This window comes from Myotis brandtii, unplaced genomic scaffold, assembly GCF_000412655.1.
Source record: "Myotis brandtii unplaced genomic scaffold, ASM41265v1 scaffold422, whole genome shotgun sequence".
In the NCBI taxonomy this organism is placed as follows: domain Eukaryota; kingdom Metazoa; phylum Chordata; class Mammalia; order Chiroptera; family Vespertilionidae; genus Myotis; species Myotis brandtii.
Genome location: NW_005366171.1, coordinates 519,859 through 540,960, shown reverse-complemented (window position 1 = coordinate 540,960; position 21,102 = coordinate 519,859). Strand labels below are relative to the sequence as shown.

Sequence of the window (21,102 nt, the reverse complement as noted above, 5' to 3'; positions counted from 1 at the left end):
AGCAGGAGTTGACTGTTCCCATCCAGCTCTATCCTCCATGTGACCCTGACTCCAGCCAACAGGGAAGGAGAAACAGACAAGGCCCAGCCGAATGCACCATCTGGACGCACAGACGTTACAGACGTTAGCATCGATGGAAAAATCCAGAATGTTTACATTGTTTACATCTAGTGGATCTGAATTCCTCTGCACGGCATCTGCTTCCTTGATTGGTTTTACAACCTTCCTCTAAGCAAAGCTTTTCAATCTGGACACTTCCTATCAATATGTACAATGTTTAAGCATACTCCATTTAGATCCCTCAGCTCCACAGGAAAAAAATCGCACCATGTTTCCTGTTTATAACTGCCTCTTCCTGACAGTCTGAGCACAACTCCCCACAGCACATCCCAGGAGTGCAGGTCACATTGTGTCAGTGCTCAATGACTGTAAAGCTCCCTGGCTTTGGAGACACCCCTTTCCTTACTTTTTATTGAATGTAGTGGGGTGACATCTATATATATAAAAGGGTAATATGCAAATTGACTGGCCCACAGAACAACTGGCTGCTATGATGTGCACTCACCACGAGGGGGCAGATGCTCAATGTAGGAGCTGCCCCCAGCCCGCAGGCTCTGATCACCCAATGGGGAATGGGAAACTGGGGGCAGTGGCGGTGGATGCAGGCAGTGCAAGGCCAAGGCAGGTGCGAGCGGGGCCCTGATTGCCCCACCAGTCACCCCACATACAGAGGGTGACCAGTGGTCGGGGGGCAGGGCCAGCTGCTGACAGCTGGGGAAGATCAGCCCTGATTGCAGGCCAGGCCTAGGGACACTACCTGTGCACGAATTTCATGCACTGGACCTCTAGTTGGTTAATAAAAGTTTACAGGTTGCAGGGGTCCAGTTCTATAATATATCACTTATATATTGTGTTGTGTATGCACCACCCCAAGTCCTTTCCTTATTTTCAAGAATTTCAATGATCAATGTCATCACATTCATATTCTGAACTTTATTTAAAATGGGGGAAGTATGCAATTCCACCACTGCTAATCACAGACTTTACCATACAGTTGAGCTTTAGCTTATAAATAAAAATAATAAATACAGGATTGAAAGATAAGGTTCATGTTGCTAAAAACTCATTATTAAATGAGTATAGATTTTCATTTTGATTCTAAACAAATGAATTGCAGTACATGGTAGGACATGTACATGGGAAAGGACAGTCATGTGGCTGATCTTCGCCCCTAGAAACTGAGTCTTTCTCAACCCAGGGAGCCAACAGAAGACAGAGGGCTGCCCAGGGCTCCCTCAAGCCCATGCAGGATTTGAATTCCCCTTTGGTAAATAAAATACAAAACAAAAGGAAAGCATTTTTCTAATTTTTTTACATTACTTGTGTGTCATTAAGATAGAGAGTCTGTCCTGGACAGTGTGGCCCAGTGGCTGAGCACGGATCTATGAACCAGGAGGTCATGGTTCAATTCCCAGTCAGGGCACATGCATGGGTTGCTAGCTCTATCCCCTGTGTGGGGCATGCAGGAGGCAGCTGATCAATGATTCTCTCTCGTCATTGATGTTACTATCTATCTCTCCCTCTCCCTGAAATCAATACAAACATATTTAAAAAAGATAGAGTCTTTCTTTTGACCATAAGCTACTCCAACTCATAAGCTAATTAACCAAACATCATAATTTGTTTCATTAGGAAAACTTTATAGACGGTCCCTCATATGCCATATACTTTGTTAGGTATGGACATACCATAGTGAGCAAGACAGAAGGGTTGATCTCATGGCAGCTTTGGGAATGGTTTGAGAAGGTATTTTCTGTTTCCAGCAAGAGAAATCCCACCTCATACTGCTTACATAAACCAGTCCAGTTCATTTATTTTAGGGGGATGAATTGGCCCACTGGTCCATCATACAGTGGCCACTTCAGAACGCTGGTCTTGGAGACGGAGATTGCTGAAGGCTCCAGCCCACGGTTAGCCACTTGCTTATTTAATTACTACTCAGGTGTGCCACAGGAACGGGCCAGCGCAGTGACTGCTGGGCAAGGTCATTTGTGAAGGGGAGGAGAGTCAAATGCAGTTGTCTTTCTGTTTGGGCAGTGATGTTATTTCCCAACACATTCTCTTTTATACCCTCAATGTTTACCCACATGTTGTGTGTGGTTACTATCTCCACAGACCTTAGGAAGAGTCGCTGGTTTTGTATTCCAGCTGAAGAGAAGAAAATGTTTAGCATCCTTTTTTGTACAGATCATTCAATATAAGAAAGAAGACTTACTTGGGAAATCTGAATGCTCTTGGCTTTGTTTGCTGACCATTCCTTCCACCAGCTGGAAACCTACTTGTCCAAACTGCATTCTGGCCACTTAAATTAACTAGCACAGATTCTAATGAGGTTGTTAATGCTTTTCAGATTCCCAAACATGTAGCACATTTTTACGTTCTTTGCAATCAGTTTTGCTTCAGTGGCCCTGCAGGTATTTATGGAGACTGCCCCATGCTCAATCCCACCCATAAAAATAGCTTATTTTTTGGTGTGTGTGTGGGGGGGGAGGGGAATATCAATTGTAAGTCCTCTATTTTGTCCAAACAATACTTTTCCATTATTTTTCTCATATTTTGTCTTCACATGTAGGTGGAGTGAATCATTATTTTATGTAAACTACTACTAAAATGTTTCCCTGGTGAGAAATGCCAACTTGTGGACTAATATCCTTGTCACCTCCTGATCAGTTCTCATTCAAGGTACAACGGTCTGCCACTTGCCACAGGGGTCTCTGTGGCATTTCTGTTTCTTCTGTCTCTTATGAAGGACGATGCTGAAGTAATCTAGAACCTGGGCATCCACTTAAGCTCAAGAGAAAGCTTCATGATTTACAAGGTGACTCAGTTACTGCCCTGAATATTTCTCAACTGCCATCAGAATGCAAAGCCAGTACCATCAGATGTCCCACATGGGACCCAAGGGAGCAAAGGACCTCCTCGCACGTCCTCCTCCTATGTGGAGAAAAGGTAACTCAAGCTTGGAGCCTGAGAAGGGCCATCTCCATTTGAAGAGCCGACTGCAAATTCAAGTCTCAATATCTTTCACATCGCCCCAAACTGACTTCTACTTTGGATCCACTAAGTGGGGAGTTGTGGAACTGCAGAACCAAAGGAACCCGATTGCTTTCATTGTATGTCTCATTCATTCACTCACTCATTCATCAAATACTAATTCAATATCTATGTAATAGGGACAGTATTTCCACTCCCTGTAAATCATGTTTTTCCATGCAATTAATCACTGCCATATGATCCAGCATATCAAAGGCAAATAGCCTACAGTCAACGATCAGCTAGTCCCTCACGAAGCAAGAGCCAGGCCTTGTCAAAAAGAGATGCATCTAAATTCCAAGTGTTGCCTTTAGATGTTGAGAGGAGACCTTGGGTATCTGAGCAGAAGGCATAGGGAGAGAGGAATCATGCTATGGATATAAAGAAAGTTTCCATAGTCGGGAGGAGGAAGTAGAGAGCCTTTGGTGGGAGAAACAGGGAGAGGGAAAGAACAGAGGTTCTGATGGGAGGTCCTGGCTTCCACCTCTCAGGCTTGAAACCCCGGGTTTCAGGTGGATTGAGGAGGAAGCAGAAAGTGGATGTGGCTCTGTGCCAACAAGAGGCTAGAGGAACAATGTAGAAATGGCCAGGCACGGGCATGACGAGGGCACCTGTGATGGCACTGAGTCTCCCGCAGTTCCCATGTGTCCTTGCGTGCCCGGAGGGTGTGGAAGGAGGTGACAGTACTGGTGACAGTGTTTTGGGAGGGTTCCAGCAAGCGGGGAAACGACCCTGTGCTAAGGGCTGCAAAGACCTCCGGGCCAGGCATCCGATGAGACCTGCAGGGCCATGAACAGCTCAGGTGGGGCCTGGTCAGCCTCAAAGTGGACCAGGCTCCTGGGAAGCAGTCTCCTTGTTTGGCTGATGGCGGGACAGTGCACGTTACACCTACAGGGATTCTCAGCAGCTCAGGGGGTGACAGAGACAAGCAGGACAACATGCCCAAGCGCATGACAGCACCCAGACCACCGCCTGCCGCCAGCTTTGCGCTTCCTGCACCAAGACACCATCGGGGGAAGGAGGAAGGAGGGAGGAAACCACTAGGAAGAAGGAAAACAGTTGTAGTTGGGAAACCAAATGTTACATTGGATTGAATATTTACCCCAAAGAGACTGATAAGACCGGGAAATGACTGAAAAACAGTAATGAGCAAGATCCTGTTTATTTTTTTCCTTTCCTGTTTCTTACCAGGAAGGGTACCTGTTTTAGATAAAGGAACTTACATTTTCTTGCACTTTTCTAATGGACTTTACAACATATTTTGGAACGACCCTTTCACAGGGGTCGCCTAAGACCATCCTGCATATCAGATATTTACATTACAATTCATAACAGTAGCAACATTACAGTTATGAAGTAGCAACGAAAATAATTTTATGGTTGGATCACAACATGAGGAACTGTATTTAAAGGGCCAGAAGGTTGAGAACCACTGCATAACCCCTTTGATGGGAACCTGATTTGCTTGGCTTGTCCTGGTCACCCACCCTCTTTCTGGAGAATCACTCCTGTTCCCTAATCTGTGGTGAATGACCACTTCCCCAGGGTGCTAAAGCCTCTGACTCCCTCGCTTCACCATCTTTGGGGACCAGTCCTGTTCACGTCTGTCAATCACTCTGTCCATTAGGGCCCATCTCAGGAAGTCTCCTTCCCATATTCCTGCTGGGGTGAGCACCCCATCATATTCCCATGACCTGCGTCGACCTGGACCAGGTGGGCACATAATCCAACCTGGGCAACGAGATGCTTTCTCCTGGGAAGGCGTGGACCTCAGAGACTCCAGGTGGGCTCTGCTGGGAACCTGGTGTAAAGGGCCTAGTCGTGAAACTTCCTGTTGCATCTGCGGAGCTGACGTTGGCTTTAGGTCTATAGCTCTAAGTTCACACCCTGAACAAGGCAGAGGGTGGTCGATGAGGACTCTGCCTGCCAGCATTCACGGGACCACACCTGCCCCCTCGTTATGCTGGGAATTGTAGAACCCTGAGTTCCGGGGGGCACCGGGCTCCCTGGAGCAGTCCCGGCAGGCCAGATTAGCTGCACACCCATAGAAAAGGCTGGGCTTGGAGAGAGGGCCTTCGCCACACCTGGGCCGCCCGAGTGGGGCTTTGGCTTAGAATCTCGCACCTCTGCCAGTCGGGACAACGCTGCCTCCTTCCCATATTCCTGCTGGGGTGAGCGCCCCATCACATTCCCATGACCTGCGGCGACCTGGACCAGGTGGGCACAGAATCCAACCTGGGCAACCAGATGCTTTCTCCTGGGAAGGCGTGGACCTCGGAGACTCCAGGTGGGTTCTGCTGGGAACCTGGTGTAAAGGGCCTAGTCGTGAAACTTCCTGTTGCGTCTGCGGAGCTGACGTTGGCTTTAGTTCTATAGCTCTAAGTTCACACCCTGAACAAGGCAGAGAGTGGTCGATGGGGACTCTGCCTGCCAGGGTTCACGGGGCCACACCTGGCCCCTTGTTATGCTGGGAATTGTAGAACCCTGAGTTCCGGGGGGCACCGGGCTCCCTGGAGCAGTCCCGGCAGGCCAGATTAGCTGCACACCCATAGAAAAGGCTGGGCTTGGAGAGAGGGCCTTCGCCACACCTGGGCCGCCCGAGTGGGGCTTTGGCTTAGAATCTCGCACCTCTGCCAGTCGGGACAACGCTGCTGATCTTCACTGTGAATTCCGGTTAGAGCCTCTGTCTTTGTCTCTCTTAGAAAAGCAAAATTCGATTTAACCAAACGGTATTTTCCCATCAAACCAGGTTTGTGTCTTGTTAATGGAGAAGGTGCATATAGCACTACACATGGAAGCGATGAAAACCTGGAACCATTTCTATGATTCTCTCTGGGGATCGTGAGGAGGTCAGCTCCACACCCAGGAGGTGGGCCAGGTGCTGGGATGTGGCCAGGAGGCATCTTGGGTACACGGCAGAGGGGGTTCTGGGTGGGGGCCCTGAGAGTTCTGTCATCTCCCGAGGCCCCACAGAGGGGACACTCCTGTCCCCAGGTGCCAGCAGCCTGCTCTGGGGGAGCCATGCCGCGTCCCAGGCCTCTGACATCTGGGCAGAAAGGGAGCGGGCTGGCTGACCTTTGAGTGTGCGGTGAAGCTGTCCAGAGTCCCTGGGAGAGAAACGGATTTCTCAACTCACTGGCTTTGAAGGCTCCATCTGCCACCTGCCCTGGCAAGGTCAGGCATGCTGGATGCAGCCCCGGGCGGCTGCCAGATCTCTGCAGGCTCGGGGTTCAGTCCTAACCTGGTCCCTTGGCCCCCAGCAGTGAAGAGCTTCTGCCAGGCCAGCCTCCCTTTGCACCAAATCCTAACTACCCTATATTCTCTTTTTCCTTTCTCTCTCTCAAACACACATGCTTACACACACACACACACACACACACACACACACACGCATGCGTGCGAGAGCTTCGACTTCACTACTGTTTTTGTTTTAAAACAGACATTTAAAGGAAGAGGGTGTAATAGCAACTTTTCTTGAAGGCCGAGGAAGAAAGAAGAAGAAAGGAGAACTTATACACGTGTCTATGCCCAGCAAAGCTGCAAATGACACCTTCCCCCAATCTGAGGTGATGGCTCCCGGGGTGCAGGGGACAGGGGTGCCCAGCCTTCCTGTGATCCTCCATGACACACATTAGGGATGATATGTCTTCGTGCTTTCTCTCTCTCAAACACACATGCTTACACACACACACACACACACACACACACACACACACACACACGCACACGCACACACACGCACAAACGTGCGTGCGCGAGACCTGTGACTTCACTACTGTTTTTGTTTTAAAGCAGACATTTAAAGGAAGAGGGTGTAATAGCAACTTTTCTTGAAGGCTGAGGAAGAAAGGAGAAGAACTTATACACGTGTCTATGCCCGGCAAAGCTGCAATTGACACCTTCCCCCAATCTGAGGTGATGGCTCCTGGGGTGCAGGGGACAGGGGTGCCCAGCCTTCCTGTGATCCTCCATGACACACATTAGGGATGATATGTCTTCGTGTGACAGTCACATGAGGACACACTGCAGTCGCTCCGAGTGTGGGACACAATGACAAGCGAGGACTTTACTGAGCATGTATTATGTGCCAGCCACGGTGCTTCACACATATTAGGTGTTTTACTCCTCACCACCACCCTGTGAGACAGGCTCTGTGACGGCCACTTTACGGACGAGGAAACTCAGATTCAGAAAGAGAAAAACAACTTGAGAGTGGCAGCCCCCGAGCTTGGATCTAGGTCCATCCAACCCCAAAGTGAGGGCTTCCCACCACCTGCCCGCGGCCTCCTCCATCCTCACGGCTATAGGCGAAGGGCAGTGACCACCCTGATACCGCTCTTCATCTCCTCTGGTACCAGAGCCCCAATTCTGCACATTTATTTTTAAAGGGAAAAGTACTGCCTCCCCTCTGAGGATGGATCTGGAGTTCTGGGCATAAACTTCAAAGAGTCAGGAAGCCACGGGGCAGGGCCAGCCTCCCTTGGCTTGCCCTTCATTGGAGGGGCCCAGGCGTTTCATGCCTTAGGTTCTGCTGCAACAGTTGAGAACGACCATCGTATGAGCCGAAGTTATTCTAGCTGCTGGAACGATCGATTTCCAAGATTCAGTGGGTTAAGCCTAAAACATTTATTCCTCACTTACATAACCATCAGACACAGATCTGCAAAGAGCCAGGTGCTGAGGGTTTCGGGAGCACCTCCCCGGTGGCCAGAGTCGTGCAGCGTCTTTTCCTTGGCTGAGCAGGAAGCCTCCGAGGTCTGCTGTCTGCACGCCCCCTTGTGTGCGCGTGCCACTCGGTTATCTCCTGGCAAGGTCCCTGGCTTGTACACTGGATCAGGGCTCATGTCTCAGCCCCACACCACACCCCTCGTCCTTATCCTTTCCCATGTCCTGTGTCTCAAGAAGCAGAGACCTCTGACACTCTTTGACACGCCAGATTACAAATAAGCACTGAAGTCAGCAGTGACTCACAAGGGTGCAAACGTCTATTGTGACTCCTCTAACAGCCACCGGCCACCGCTAGCACCAGGCGCAGGTGATTTAATGAGCCCCCAGACGAAGCCTTTGAGACTCTCACCAGGAGCTACAGGAGTGAGGTGCAGGCGGTCAGCACAGCCCTCCAGCTACTTCCCCAGCTTCATGGGGCCTAAGGGTCTCCCTTGGGAATTAATTTCAAGTCCAGGAAAGAAAGAGTCTTGGCTTCCATGGCCCAGGGGCAGAGGTGTCCTCAGGGACCTGCGAATTGGGGGCCCAAGACTCCTCCTGGTACCCTGAAGCTTAGAATCAATTCACAAATCCTGCCCTGCTCCCCTCCCTCCAGCACCATCCCCAACAAAGGGAGACTGTCCCTTTGTCCCCAGGCCAGGTGGGGGCTGCTCTTCCTCTCTGCAGCTGCCTGCACGTTTACTTCAACCAGACCAACCTGGCTGGCTGTCAACAACAGCAGAGCCCACACCGAGCGAGCGAGGCCTCTCAGGATGGCTCTGCAGGGGACAGACCTGTCTGCGCTGGGAGAGTAAGAGAGAAGTTCTCTGCCCCAAACCCAGGCTCCCTGGTGTCCCTGTTCCAAAGGGCTCAGTTCCCTTCAGTTACCAGGAGCTGGAGGAGGAAATGCTTCCTGGACAATCACATCTAAGCTGGACAAACACTTCCCTGCTTCGTGCTCGGTGGCACTGGGTGTGGGTGCCAATGATCATGAATGTGCCTTTAATGACGAGTGTACACACCATACTCTGTCTCTTAAGGTGTATCAGCTCTTCAAGGGAAGGAACGGATGGTTTCTTATTCACATCTACTATCTGTACCTAATATGGCATTTGACTCTCAGAAATGCTACCAATTGAATGCAATTTATTTCTGAGAGAATGGGTTAGTAAATAAATAAGAGAGTGAGGCAATGGGCAAAGATGAACGGGAAGAGAATAAATGAGAAGAAAATGATGGGGGAGTGAGAGAATGAATGAGGGTCTGTGAGGCAGGATGGTGGCCCATTGCTTCTAGGTACTCACTGCCCTCTTCTTTCTTGCAAACAAAACCCTTGTTTTCAGTTGGGCACATTTCAACCCAACAAAGAGAATACATTCCCCACACATGTCCATGACTAAGTTCTGTAACTAAGTTAATTATAAGTACCAGTGTTGCATGACACATCACGGAAAATCCTTGGAAAAGGAATGTGTATGCTTTTGGTCACCTTTCTATGGCCTATAAGATACGTGATGGCTAGAGCTTAGCAGCCATATTGGGCAATGAGGTGACCTCAATAAAAAAGAAAGCCACTCTAGGTCAGTGAGGTAGAAAGATGGAAGTCTAGTGGACCTCAGAAACCCTATAACAACCAGGACTGGCTTCCTCTGGACCTTACTTACGTAAGACATAAATAAATGTTCATTTCACTTGTTGTTTTGTGGTTTGTTGTTTTTTGGTTTTTTATCATATGTAGTTGAATCTGATACTGACCAACTTGTCCATAATCACAAGTTCATGCTAGAGTCAGTCCCAGTATCCAGGCCTCCTCTCTCCGTGTCTCAAGTTCTTTCTGGCACCAGGCCTAAGTCACTGTAGGATGGCCTAAAAACGCCACCCTCACCAGATCCTGCAGATGTCCTTCAAATGTCAACCCAAAGCCATTAAACAGACTCAGAGAATCTTGACCTTTTTAAAAAAACAATCAAAGTGAGGAATGATCCCTGACCTTTGCTCAAAACCCCAGGTTGGTGGGGATCACAGACCCAACCTTGGACTGAATGCAATTCTAACAGCCCAGGAAATGTACACTCACATTTTTGGTGGCTCCTCCATTTCAACAGTCAAGCATTTATTCTTCCATAAAGTGGAGCATCAGGGGTCGGGTCTTACCTCCACCAGGGAATGCCAGTGTGCGATGGGCTTCCGAGGGTAGGACAACATTTCACTCCAGTGGTCTCTGCCCAGCCTCTCAGCTGTGTTGCCTACTTGACACACGCCGATGATCTCATTGTGACCTATACTGTGAAAACAGCCCACAATAGATTTTTCTTAAAAATGTGGTATGTGAGAATAATAGCCACTCAATTAAACCAATAAGGGAATCAGGGGAGGAGTGGTTCTTTTCATTCCCTAATTTAAAATTCAATGCCAAGTTGAACAGAGAACAGGACTTGGGATCCATTATCGTACTCAGTGGCACAGAGAGGAAGAGCAGAGTCTGGCCCTCCCACACCTAGGCTTTTGTAGCATGAACGTGTTACGTGGCCTGGCTTAGCTTGTTCTCAAGAACCCCATGTTTGAGGAGCTCCCTGAGGCACGCTAAGGATGCCACCCCTGTCTGGTTTTAGGTTGAACTCCAGGCCTCCAAATCCCTGTCATGAAAGGGGCCACCTGGATGGAGTTTCTTGCAATAACAGCTGCTCAAATTCCTGCAAGAGGCAACCAAGTGATTGATAAGGGGGCAGCTCTGTGTCTGGCAGCCATAGTCTTGAGCTCACAGCGAGGGCAGAGCTGAGGAGGCTCCTGGGTCTCTCTACTTCCCCTCTCTTTAGAGAACACGTTTTCTTATGCTCTTTCCTCCTTCCTTCCAAACCCAGCATTGCTTCTTTGACCCGATTTGATTTCCCTACTGTAAAAACATCCTCAGCTCTTTTAACCTGAAGGGCTAATATTTCTGAAACATTCCCTGCATAGGTCCAATTTTTTTTCCTTCGCAGATTTTGGTGAGAAATCCTTTGTACAACTAGAATGACATGGCCCATCCTTTAACTCTTTGGTATCCAAACACATCAGATTTTCTCTCCTTTTTTCTTTCTGCAAAGATGACTATTCTCTCTATTTGTGTAGGGCGTAAGGGGGGAGACGAGGTGGGAAAGGGTATTTGAGTTTATGCTCATTAAAATCAGTTGCATGCAGAAGCTCCGTGAATTCTGCCATGGATTTTTCCAGGCCAGATTCATGAGTTTACTGAGAATTAAACTGAAGCAGAGCTCACATAATCAGATTTGTCGATGCGGGAAACTTGGCAATAGCTTGAAAAATGCTGGCCTAGCTTTCCAGGGCTCGTGGGCAATGTCCCCTCCTGTGGCCTGACACTCCTGGGGTTGTGTGTCATCCAGAGGAGGCAGGAGGGGGTCTCCTGTCCAGCGTGGGCTGGCACACCCATGGCAGCTCAGCCACCCGTGTGCCCTGGGTTGGAAGAGGTTATGCTTCCCCCAGGCATCTGCTGGAGGGAGCGTTCAGGGCACTGGGGCTGCTCTGCTGACGTTTCAGGGGTCTGTGGGAAACGTTTTAGCTACAAACAGTATTTGGAACATTGTATTAGAAGTCAGAGTGACTTTTTTTTCATAATTGTACCCGGACCACGTGGGAGGTTTCCAATTAAAAAGAGACTTTTCATTTCAGTCTAATGACTGGTTTAACATATATAATTCCCGATGGGTGCTTTCTTTGCATATTAAAGCGACTGTTTTTTCAAATCTGTCCTTTAAATACACAATTGGCTACAATGTAGGCTATAAATATCTTTTCTGTGCTGTATTAATTAGAAAGTCGAGCATCTTATACATTTTAATGTGCCCTGTCATCCATACTGATGCTAGCATTTTCAAGGGAACATTTCTGTGTTTGCTTTCAGACTTAAGTGGATGGAAATGATCTTTATTGAACACATCGGGAGAAGGGAAAAAGTAACGAAGTTATGTAGTTGGAAATGTTGAGAGTCTGGCTAAAGCAATCACTCTGCTGCTCTGAGTGGGAGCTTTCCCTGCAGGCCAGGCAGGACCCCGAGAGATGATGGACCTCTGGGGCCACAGTTCTCCAAGCTGAGGTTCTCGGGGATGCAGTGGGGAAGAGGTGGGGGTAGAGGAGGATGGAGAAGGAGAAAGGTTTTCAAAAAGGGGAAGGAAAGAATGGGGTTGCTAAGAGGCACTTTCATAACCTGACTCGACAGCGTGGTTCGGACTCCTTGTCAATCACCTTTCCACGTGCTGCTCACTTGCTTCATCTCCTGCTGCCCGGGGACCAGCTAAGAAGCTGGGCTACCCCCGCCCCCCTGCCCCCCTTGCCCTGGACACAGCGGACCTGCCCTGAGAGAGTCCCAGGTATCTCACCGGTCGTAGTCCATGACCGCTATGGACAAGTGGATTTGGTCAATGCTCTCGGGGGGGACGTCAAAGACTATGGCTTCGTTGTAAACAGGATTCAGGGTGTTCCTCTTGGTGGACGTTTTCCTCTTCTTCAGCCGCCTGCCGTCACACATCATGGAGACTTTCACGTAGGGATCTGTGGAGACCACGAGAAGCAGGGGTCTGTGAGGACAGATGCGGACGTAGGCCAGCAGCCTCCTCACTGTGGGGTTTAACAAACCGTGTGTGCTTTCCCTGCCTGCGGACTGGAGCTTGAGGAGTTTCACTAATACAATGCCTAGGCAGTGACTAGAGTGAGCATAAGTAAGTCACTCATTCACAAAAAAGCACAGGGCCCGGTTTCCTCAAAAATACATAGAATTTTTAAATAGTGTGAAAAAAACATGTTCCCAGATGAGAAACCGTTCCAGGAAGAACTCAGACCTGCCCTGCTGTGACAGGAAGAGAAATGCAAAGGCACCTTCAAGGTGTGGAGAAAGGGCTGTGGGCTGGACTCAGCCACTCGGACAATGTTTTCCTAAACATCAGGTCTTTGGGAAAGGGAGGGGCCGAATTCCTAGGGGACGAGAGGAGTTTCGGGGTTTGATTCCCTGAGTGCAGGGGCCTTGAGCCCCCAGAGCTGCCTGCAGTCGGGTTGCAAAGGGCGAAGCAGTTCAGCACCTCAGGGAGGAAGAACACAGGTTGGCTTGGGGTGCACGCTGGGAGGGGGTGACAGGTGACAAGGCTGGTCTCTGCCGCAGGGGGGACTTGCCTGGTTCCACCTCACTGCCCTCCTGCTCAGTGGGGAGCTTGTGTCCCTTCACCTGCATAACAGTGTGCTGCCCTGACTCCCATACACTGCCCAGGAGGGACTGTGAGAGCCAGGAGGGGCCCCATCTTTTTTCTGCTGGGAAAACCCTGGAGTATAGGAAGCGGAATGTATTGCATCTGATGTCCTTTGATTTCAGTGGCCAACAGCTGGTGGACTGGGTATTTTATGACCATGTTAGGAGCCCCTGCAAAGGTTGCTTGTGATTTGGTATGTTAGGAACTGCATGCTGCAGCTTGTTTTTTAGGGTTTAGAATTTAAGGTACATGTTTGATTCCCTGGAAAAACAAAAACTGCATAGTTCACTAATGAGCCTTTTATAAGCATACTAGAGGCACAGTGCACGAAATTTGTGCACCAGGCTGGGGGGGGGGCGTCCTTCAGCCCAGCCTGCGCCCTCTCGAAGTCTGGGAGCCCTCGGGGGATGTCTGACTGATGGCTTAGGCCTGCAGGGAACGGGCCTAAGCCCTCAGTCGGACATCCTTAGCACTGCCACAGAGGTGTGAGAGGCTTCGGCCACTGCCGCTGCACTTGCCAGTCCTGAGCCCAGCTCAGGACTTATCGCTGAGCAGCACTCCCCCTTTGGGAGCGCACTGACCACCAGAGGCAGCTCCTGTGTTGAGAGTCTGCCCCCTGGTGATCAGTGCGCATCATAGCGACCAGTCATTCCACCATTCAGTCGATTTGCACGTTAGCCTTTTATTATATAGGATAGGATTCTTCAATACTGATGGCTTAGGCCTGCAGGGAACGGGCCTAAGCCCTCAGTCGGACATCCTTAGCACTGCCACAGAGGTGTGAGAGGCTTCGGCCACTGCCGCTGCACTTGCCAGTCCTGAGCCCAGCTCAGGACTTATCGCTGAGCAGCGCTCCCCCTTTGGGAGCGCACTGACCACCAGAGGCAGCTCCTGTGTTGAGAGTCTGCCCCCTGGTGATCAGTGCGACCAGTCATTCCACCGTTCAGTCGATTTGCATGTTAGCCTTTTATTATATAGGACAGGATTCTTCAATCTTCAGTAAGCTTGAGATGGTAATTGCTTATACTGAGGAAAGACTCAATTAGATAAGCTATATCATCATATGTAAATTGTGGGCCTCATTCACAATTATGGTGAAGAAGACTTAAGAGAGAATAATAATATGAGGATAGGTAGCATTTAGTATGTGCCAGGCATGTTCTTGTGACTTTATATGAAGGAACTCGTGTAATCTTATAATAACCCAATGACTCAGTTACTATTATTACCATTCTTTTACAGATGGGGAATCTGAAGCCCACAGAGGTTAAGGGACTTGCCCAAGGTCACACAGCTATTCAGTCTAAAACAAGGCTTACACCTAGGTAGTTTGGTCCCAGAGTCCATGTGTTTATTACTTTACCAGAAACTTCATAAGTTCCTACACGAGAACCGCATGAGAAAGCTCGAGTCAGACAATGTCCCACCTGATGCTCCTGTTATGTCCATCGCCTTTAAATTCCTTGCTTTTATAACAGTGATGGTCAGCCTGCCAGCCGTGGGAAGGTAGCAGAGGGAAAACATCAGCTCGCCAAGATCCACGTTGTCCTGTTGAGAAAGTGCACACAGAAGTGTTAGGAAGCGCCTCCAGGCTGGTGTGCAGAGGGCCAGCTGCAAGGTGGCACCTGGACGGTCAGCCCTGCTCCCTCCCCTCATCTTGGGATCCCTGGTGCCTCTCAGCTCCACGCCAATCACATGGAGAAGAGTAAACACCTGCACTCGGGAGCCCCTTGCCCTAAGGAAGCCCAGCCCACCTTTAGATGGCAAAGCTGGGAGGCCACCCAGGGCCTCTGATACCCTCGTGCCGCCCTGCACGGCCTCATACTGGTGACCCTGAAAGTAGCCCCCAGAGCCTTAACTATTCCCTTTTAGATGGCAAAGCTGGGAGGCCACCCAGGGCCTCTGCCACCCTCGTGCAGCCCTGCACGGCCTCATACTGGTGACCATGAAAGTAGCCCCCAGAGCTGAAGCCCCCAGAGCCTTAACTATTCCCCACAGAGTCCCCTGTGTGGGTTCATTCAGATCCCCATCACAATCCACACAGAGCCAACAAATGACGCTACACAAAGAGGAGCCGCCTTACTGCGCAGCCCCCATCACAGCCCTCACACAGATGCGCTCTGCACACAGCCCCACCCAGCCTCACACAGCCCCATGCGGCCTCAAACTGGTCCCCACAGGCCCCTCAGAGGCTCCCCTACCTCGTTTTCCACATGGCCTCCCCCAAGTTCTTCCCACGGGCACCACATAGGCCCACCGTCTGTATGCAACCTTGACCCACACAGGCCTCTTCACAGCCCCTGCCCCAAACAGTTTGCCACAATACCCCCATAAACTCCTGCAAACACCCCATACCCTGAAACAAACACACACGCACCTCCACCCACCAGAGCACTGCACGCAACCTGGTCTCACACAACCTGTGAGACCAGCACACGGCTCCACTGGACCTTGGAAACATCTAGTCCCCACGTGGCTCTGGAGAAGGATCCCGCAAAAGCCTGAGAGGGGCACCCAGCAACCCCACACATCACAGCCCTGGACACACCAGCTTCAGACAGAGCCCCGGGCGGTCTCCGTGCAGGGAGAGATGGCTGGGACCCAGGCCCCCAGGTCCCTACCGCCACCTGGGGTCTCCCACTTCGCGGCGGTGCAGGCCCTCTCCTGTGCCTCTCAGGAGCCCCCTTTCCCCTCTGCTGGGGAAGACATCTCCTCGGCAATACACAGCCATTCAAATAAGGCAGGAGACAAGCTTCTCTTTCTCCGTCTTAGCCCAGGGAGAGGGTAACCAGAAAGGAGAAGAATGAAGCCAGTTCATTTAGTTTCAATTGGTGACACCTGAGGTTACTGAGCTGGGTGCGTGTGTCTGATTAATACAGTTTCATTCCGACAATGCTCTGGGGAGTCCAGTTCCTGCTCAACGTCCACAGCCTCCCCTCCCCCTCTCCATTCTCCAAGGATGCTGCTATTTTTAGAAGCATAGATTCAGCTCTGAAAGGTCACCGTGGCCAGCCCGGCCTCCCTGCCTGACCGCTTCTGCTGGAGGAAGGTGGAGGGAATCTATTTGGTGGCTAAGGCAGATGGATTGCTTTGTATCTCCCTGCATTGCCTGCCTCGAGTAAACAAATGACCTCACCTTGCAAGCCAGGCGCCCCTGGTTCCTGGAACCCTGACCTCAAGAGACCCAGATGGCTGGGCCTTGCCCTCTGGGCTGGAGGTGAGGGGAGGAGACGAGGATTACACAGGATGGGAGGGGGGGCAGGTCAAGGGGCAGGTGTGGGTGATCTGCAGGAGGAGCATCTGACCACAGATAGAGGATCTGACCCAGCGTCCTGCTGTGCCACAGGAGAAAGAGAAGCAACAGCTGTCGCCACAAATTATCTTTTTCCTTCCTCACTTCCTGGCCTGCTCCTTGGCCCTCTGTCTGCCTCAAGTAGAAAGACCCAGACACCTGTTCTCCCTCAGAGGGCTTCCCGGCACCCAGCTCACCCCTTCTCTCCTCTCATCTGGCCAGAACATCTTGGTTGGACAGAGTAAAACAGGGGTGACCAAAATCACCCCATGAAGCTTCATCACCATCCGTCTTTTCAGCATGATTCCCAAGGCCCACACTGCACTCGCTCTGTAGGGTTCGAGACGTGACACTCTCCAGGCCAGTGCACAAAATTGAATGTGACGTGTCAGGCTACTATTGTGCCAAGTGCATTTTTTCCCAACATAAACCGCATTCACAAATATTTATATTACATGACTGTCTGCTCATGAATTAAAAGAAAAAAAAAATCATAGCTTTGGACTTGATGTTACTTCAGAATGTGAACTAGGGCTGGTGTCCACATATGTACTTAACAAGCAAACAAACAAAACAACCCTGCAAATGAAAGAAATAGTTATCAAAGAGAAAATGCTTGCTTTGATTTCCAAACGCTTTAAAATAATCATTAAAATTTTTTTATGAGAGTGAAAAGGATAAAGTTCAAATATAGAAGTTTTAAAGTAAAACATCCTCTTTGATGTATATACCACCTATGTCACTCCTTTCCCCAGAGAAACACTGTGAATAATCATCCATATTTTTCTTTCTTTCCTTCTTTTTCAAGAGAGTAGAAGGGAGGAAGAGAAGGGGAGAGAGACACACACATCGATTGACTACCTCCTGCATACACCCCAACTAGGGCTAGGGATCAAACCTGCAATCAAGATACGTGCGCTTGGCTGGGAATCGAACCCTCGACCCTTTGGTCTGTGAGCTGACACTCTAACTGGCCAGGGCCGCTCACTTATTCTTTTAACATTTGCTGCAGTTGTGGTTGTCCAGCACTGCTTTTTGCCAGGTGCTGCGAGCTGTATTTGCAGCATTGAAAAGCAGACATGGTCCCTTGATGAGAGATGGGTTTGCTGGGATATGGAGCAGGAGTTGATGGCACCTAATGCTAACTCTGCTTTCTCCCCATCAGCTGATGCTAACTTGAGCTCAGACCCTGTAGTTTTTTCTTGATGTGTTGTAAAAGTGTGCACCGGAAACCTTTGTAATTTTGTTAACCAGTGTCACCCCAATAAATTCAATAAAAAGAAAAAAAAAAGAACCTATAGATCCTGATATTTGTAAACATTCCCTTAAACTAGTGCTTCTCAACCAGGAGACATTTTCTACTACCCGGAGAAAATTTTAATTGTCAAAACTGGGGAGGTGGGTGTCTTACTGACATCTAGTGGGTAGAATTCAGGGATGCTGCTAAACATTCTATAATGTACAGGGCAGCCCTTCTCTATAAGGAATGCTCTGGTCTCAAGGCTGAGAAACTGCATTATGCAGAAGTGCTTATATTGTTCGTAAAATTCTTTTTCAGAATGCTGATAAAAGTCACACATAAAAGGGTGGTGGGGTATTTGGCTTCTTTTTAGCTTGACAGGAACCAAATAGCAGAAGTGTCGCTGGTAGCTGAGTGCCCTGGGGGGTACAAGGGGAAGGAAAATGTCATACTGAGAAATGCTTCGTGTGCTCTTGCTTTGTGTGGCCAAGGTCAGTGTTGTTGGCAAGATACTAGTATACTGGGAATTTATAGCAAGTGTGCGTGAATTCTCTACCTGCCAGTCTGTAAACTCTTTCTGTGATATGTTTGCCTGTAATGGCCTATGACTGCTCTAGTGTTTGTCTAACTAGGATACTCTTGCATTCCTCTTGCTGGATTCTTCTGGTGAGCTCTTTCTCAATTTGGTGAAGTTGTAGGAGGGCTGCTGCAGGAATTCAGGTGTACCAAAATGTTCATGTCACTGTCCACTGTCGTCTGTTCAGGTATGAGTTATGTAACCCAAGCAAGGCCATGTAGAGTCCTCTCTGATACTGGAAAGTCAATATTGAGAAATTCTCATTCTATTGGGGTTATTCCCTGGGAAGATAGGAAACCAGAACTGTTGTAAGGTTCTTGCACTATATATAGTACAAGTAGCATAATATAACTTTATGTTAGGTTGAAGGATCATACTTGCAAACAATATAGCTAATAAAGGACTTCTATCCGGACTATATAAAGAACTCCTACAACTCAGAGAAACAACCTGACAAAAATATGGGCAAAAGATCGGAACAGACACTTTATCCAAATTACACTAAACCTCAGTGAGAAACCACTACACACACACTAGACTAGTTAACATGAAAGACTGTTACTCAAGATGTCAAGCGATTGATCCTCTGATATGCTTGCTCCTGAAAAGGCAACATGCCAACTATTTGGAAAAATAGTTTGGCAATTTCCCTTAAAGTTACACATACACTTGCTAAATGACCCATAAATCCCATACCTAGTTATTCACCCAAGTGAAATAAAATCACACATCCATCCAAATACTGGTAAGCAATTTTTCTGAGCCCAAAGTGAAAAGAAACCCAAATGTAGCATTCAATGATGAATGGATAAACAAAATGTGGCATATCCCTACAATAGAATACTACTCAGCAACCAAATGAAACAAACTGCCAATATAAGAAAAAACGTGAAAAATATATCAAAAGTATTGGACTCAGTGAAAGAAGTCACATACAAAAGACAACATATTGTATGAAATTCTAGGAAAAGCAAATTTTCAGTGCCAGAAAGTGATCAGTGGGTGCTAGGAACCAGGACTGGGCAGAGGAGATTGACTGTTACAGAGCATTAGGAAACCTTTGGCGGTGATAGATACATTCTATGTCGTGGTTACAGTTCTGGTTACGTGACTACACATGTGACAAAACTTACACACTTAACACTGGTTAATTTCATTTTATATAAATTAATAATAGGGGTTTAGAAATTGTGAGAAGACAGATTTTGCAGAGGACTATATTTTTGTTTTCTAGTTTTGAGTTCAGAATTATCTTATTCTATCCTATTCTATCCCAATGTATCTACTAATAAAAATAATGGGTATTCTCTATTTGTAGGGGACAAATTATTTTTAAATATATTTTTTATTGGCAGGGAGAGGGAGAGAGAGATAGAAACATCAATGATGAGACTCATTGATCGGCTGCCTCCTGCATGCCCCCTACTTGGGATTGAGCAAATAAACCAGGCATGTGCCCTGACCAGGAATCAAACCATGACCTCCTGGTTCATGGGTCAATGCTTAACCACTGAGACACACTCGCTGGGCAGGGGTACATTTTTATATGTCTATTAACTCAAGCTTGTTAATTTTGTATCCAAATCTTATTCTTCCTATAATTTAATATTTATCATGCTTTTGTCTTTTCAAATGTCGTTTCTCACTATTCCATTATGTTTCCCTGCCAAATTATTAACAAACATGTAAAGTATGGTTAAAATATTCTCATTTCTTGGCTCACTGCAGTTTCTTAAAACCCACATCATCCCTGCTTTTTAGATACAATCTTCATTTTGCTTGAGTATGTCCTTGAGTACCTTTTTTCCCAGGGCTCACAGGGAGCTAAAACAATCTTCATTGCACTCCAATACTTAAAAGAAAGTTGGCATGGAATTTAGGCTCAAATAATTTTATCTTAGAATCATTTTATATTGTCACAATGTGTCCTAGTACTTCCAGCTGGGGTGTTTAATGCCATTCTTTTGTAGATTTTTTTTTCAATCAGAGAGGTTTTAAGATTGTTTCTTTGTACTTGTACTTTGTAGTTGTAGCCTCTGAAATTTCCCTAAAAGGTATTTAGATATCTTGTTCTCACTGATGTCGCTTGGTCCTCAGTAATCGATGTCAGGTAGAATTCTTTCTCGTGCTTTAATCTCCTTTTCTCCAGCGATCTATTTATTTTGGACTTTCTCTTTCATGAAGTTGGTTTTCCTATTAGGACATCCCTAATGGTCTATATTTATAACTGAAGGTGTTGTCGGTAGCAGTGGAGTTCTTGGGGTGCCTCGAGGAAAAGAATTTCCTGAGGCCCTTTATTGATGATGTGACATTAAGAGGGCTCCTCTCCAAGGTCCCATCTCTTTCTCACCATGGAAGAAGTCCAACCTGGTTTTCAGCAGGGCCAGGATTAAGGCCACTGCCCAGAATTTCTGCTCCAAATAAAAGCACAGTCCATTCCACATCCTTCCTGTGGAGTCCACATGGCACTTAAGGCCACCTGGCAATGGAGGCTAGCACGCAGGTTAGTGTGGGCCACGAAGCAAGACAGAACAAGAGCAGAGCAAGAGCGCAAGAGAAAAAAGAAACTCTTTGTCTGGGAATCTTAACTTTCCCAGATTTTGCACACTTGCAGTGGCTCCATTCTTCTCCCAGGCTAGACCAACAGCTAGCACCTTCCCTATGTCACCCCAACTTTACTGTGCATGTGCCCATCTCCCCCTTTGTTTGAACCCTTCTCCCAGGGATCTGCAGGAAATGGACCAGTGGTTCCCTGGGGAGCATGAAGTAGTGGCTTCCCAGTTAAGCTGCCCAGATGACCATGTTCATAATGTCTGGCCTGCCCTCTGCTTTCTTTCCTTTATTAATATTAACTAGCTAAGAGGATGGAAACAAAGGGTCAAAGCACGTCTCCCACTGCTTATGCTGTTTGTAGTTCCTTTACTATCATTTTTTGAGGAGCCTCAGGAGGGAGTGGAGG

The 21,102-nt window shown here is 48.2% G+C and overlaps 1 protein-coding gene across 1 annotated transcript in view; it reads right to left on the bottom strand.

The window, feature by feature from the left end:
- Positions 1 to 21,102, bottom strand: part of SYT9 (synaptotagmin IX) — a 112,379-nt gene that overhangs the window by 25,236 nt on the left and 66,041 nt on the right. Inside the window, exons 4-6 of the mRNA XM_005873988.2 lie at positions 14,462 to 14,582; positions 12,174 to 12,345; positions 9,952 to 10,081 (exon numbers count right to left, since the gene is read on the bottom strand). Of these exons, the coding sequence (XP_005874050.1) occupies positions 9,952 to 10,081; positions 12,174 to 12,345; positions 14,462 to 14,582 (423 nt within the window). The remainder of the gene's footprint in view (positions 1 to 9,951; positions 10,082 to 12,173; positions 12,346 to 14,461; positions 14,583 to 21,102) is intronic.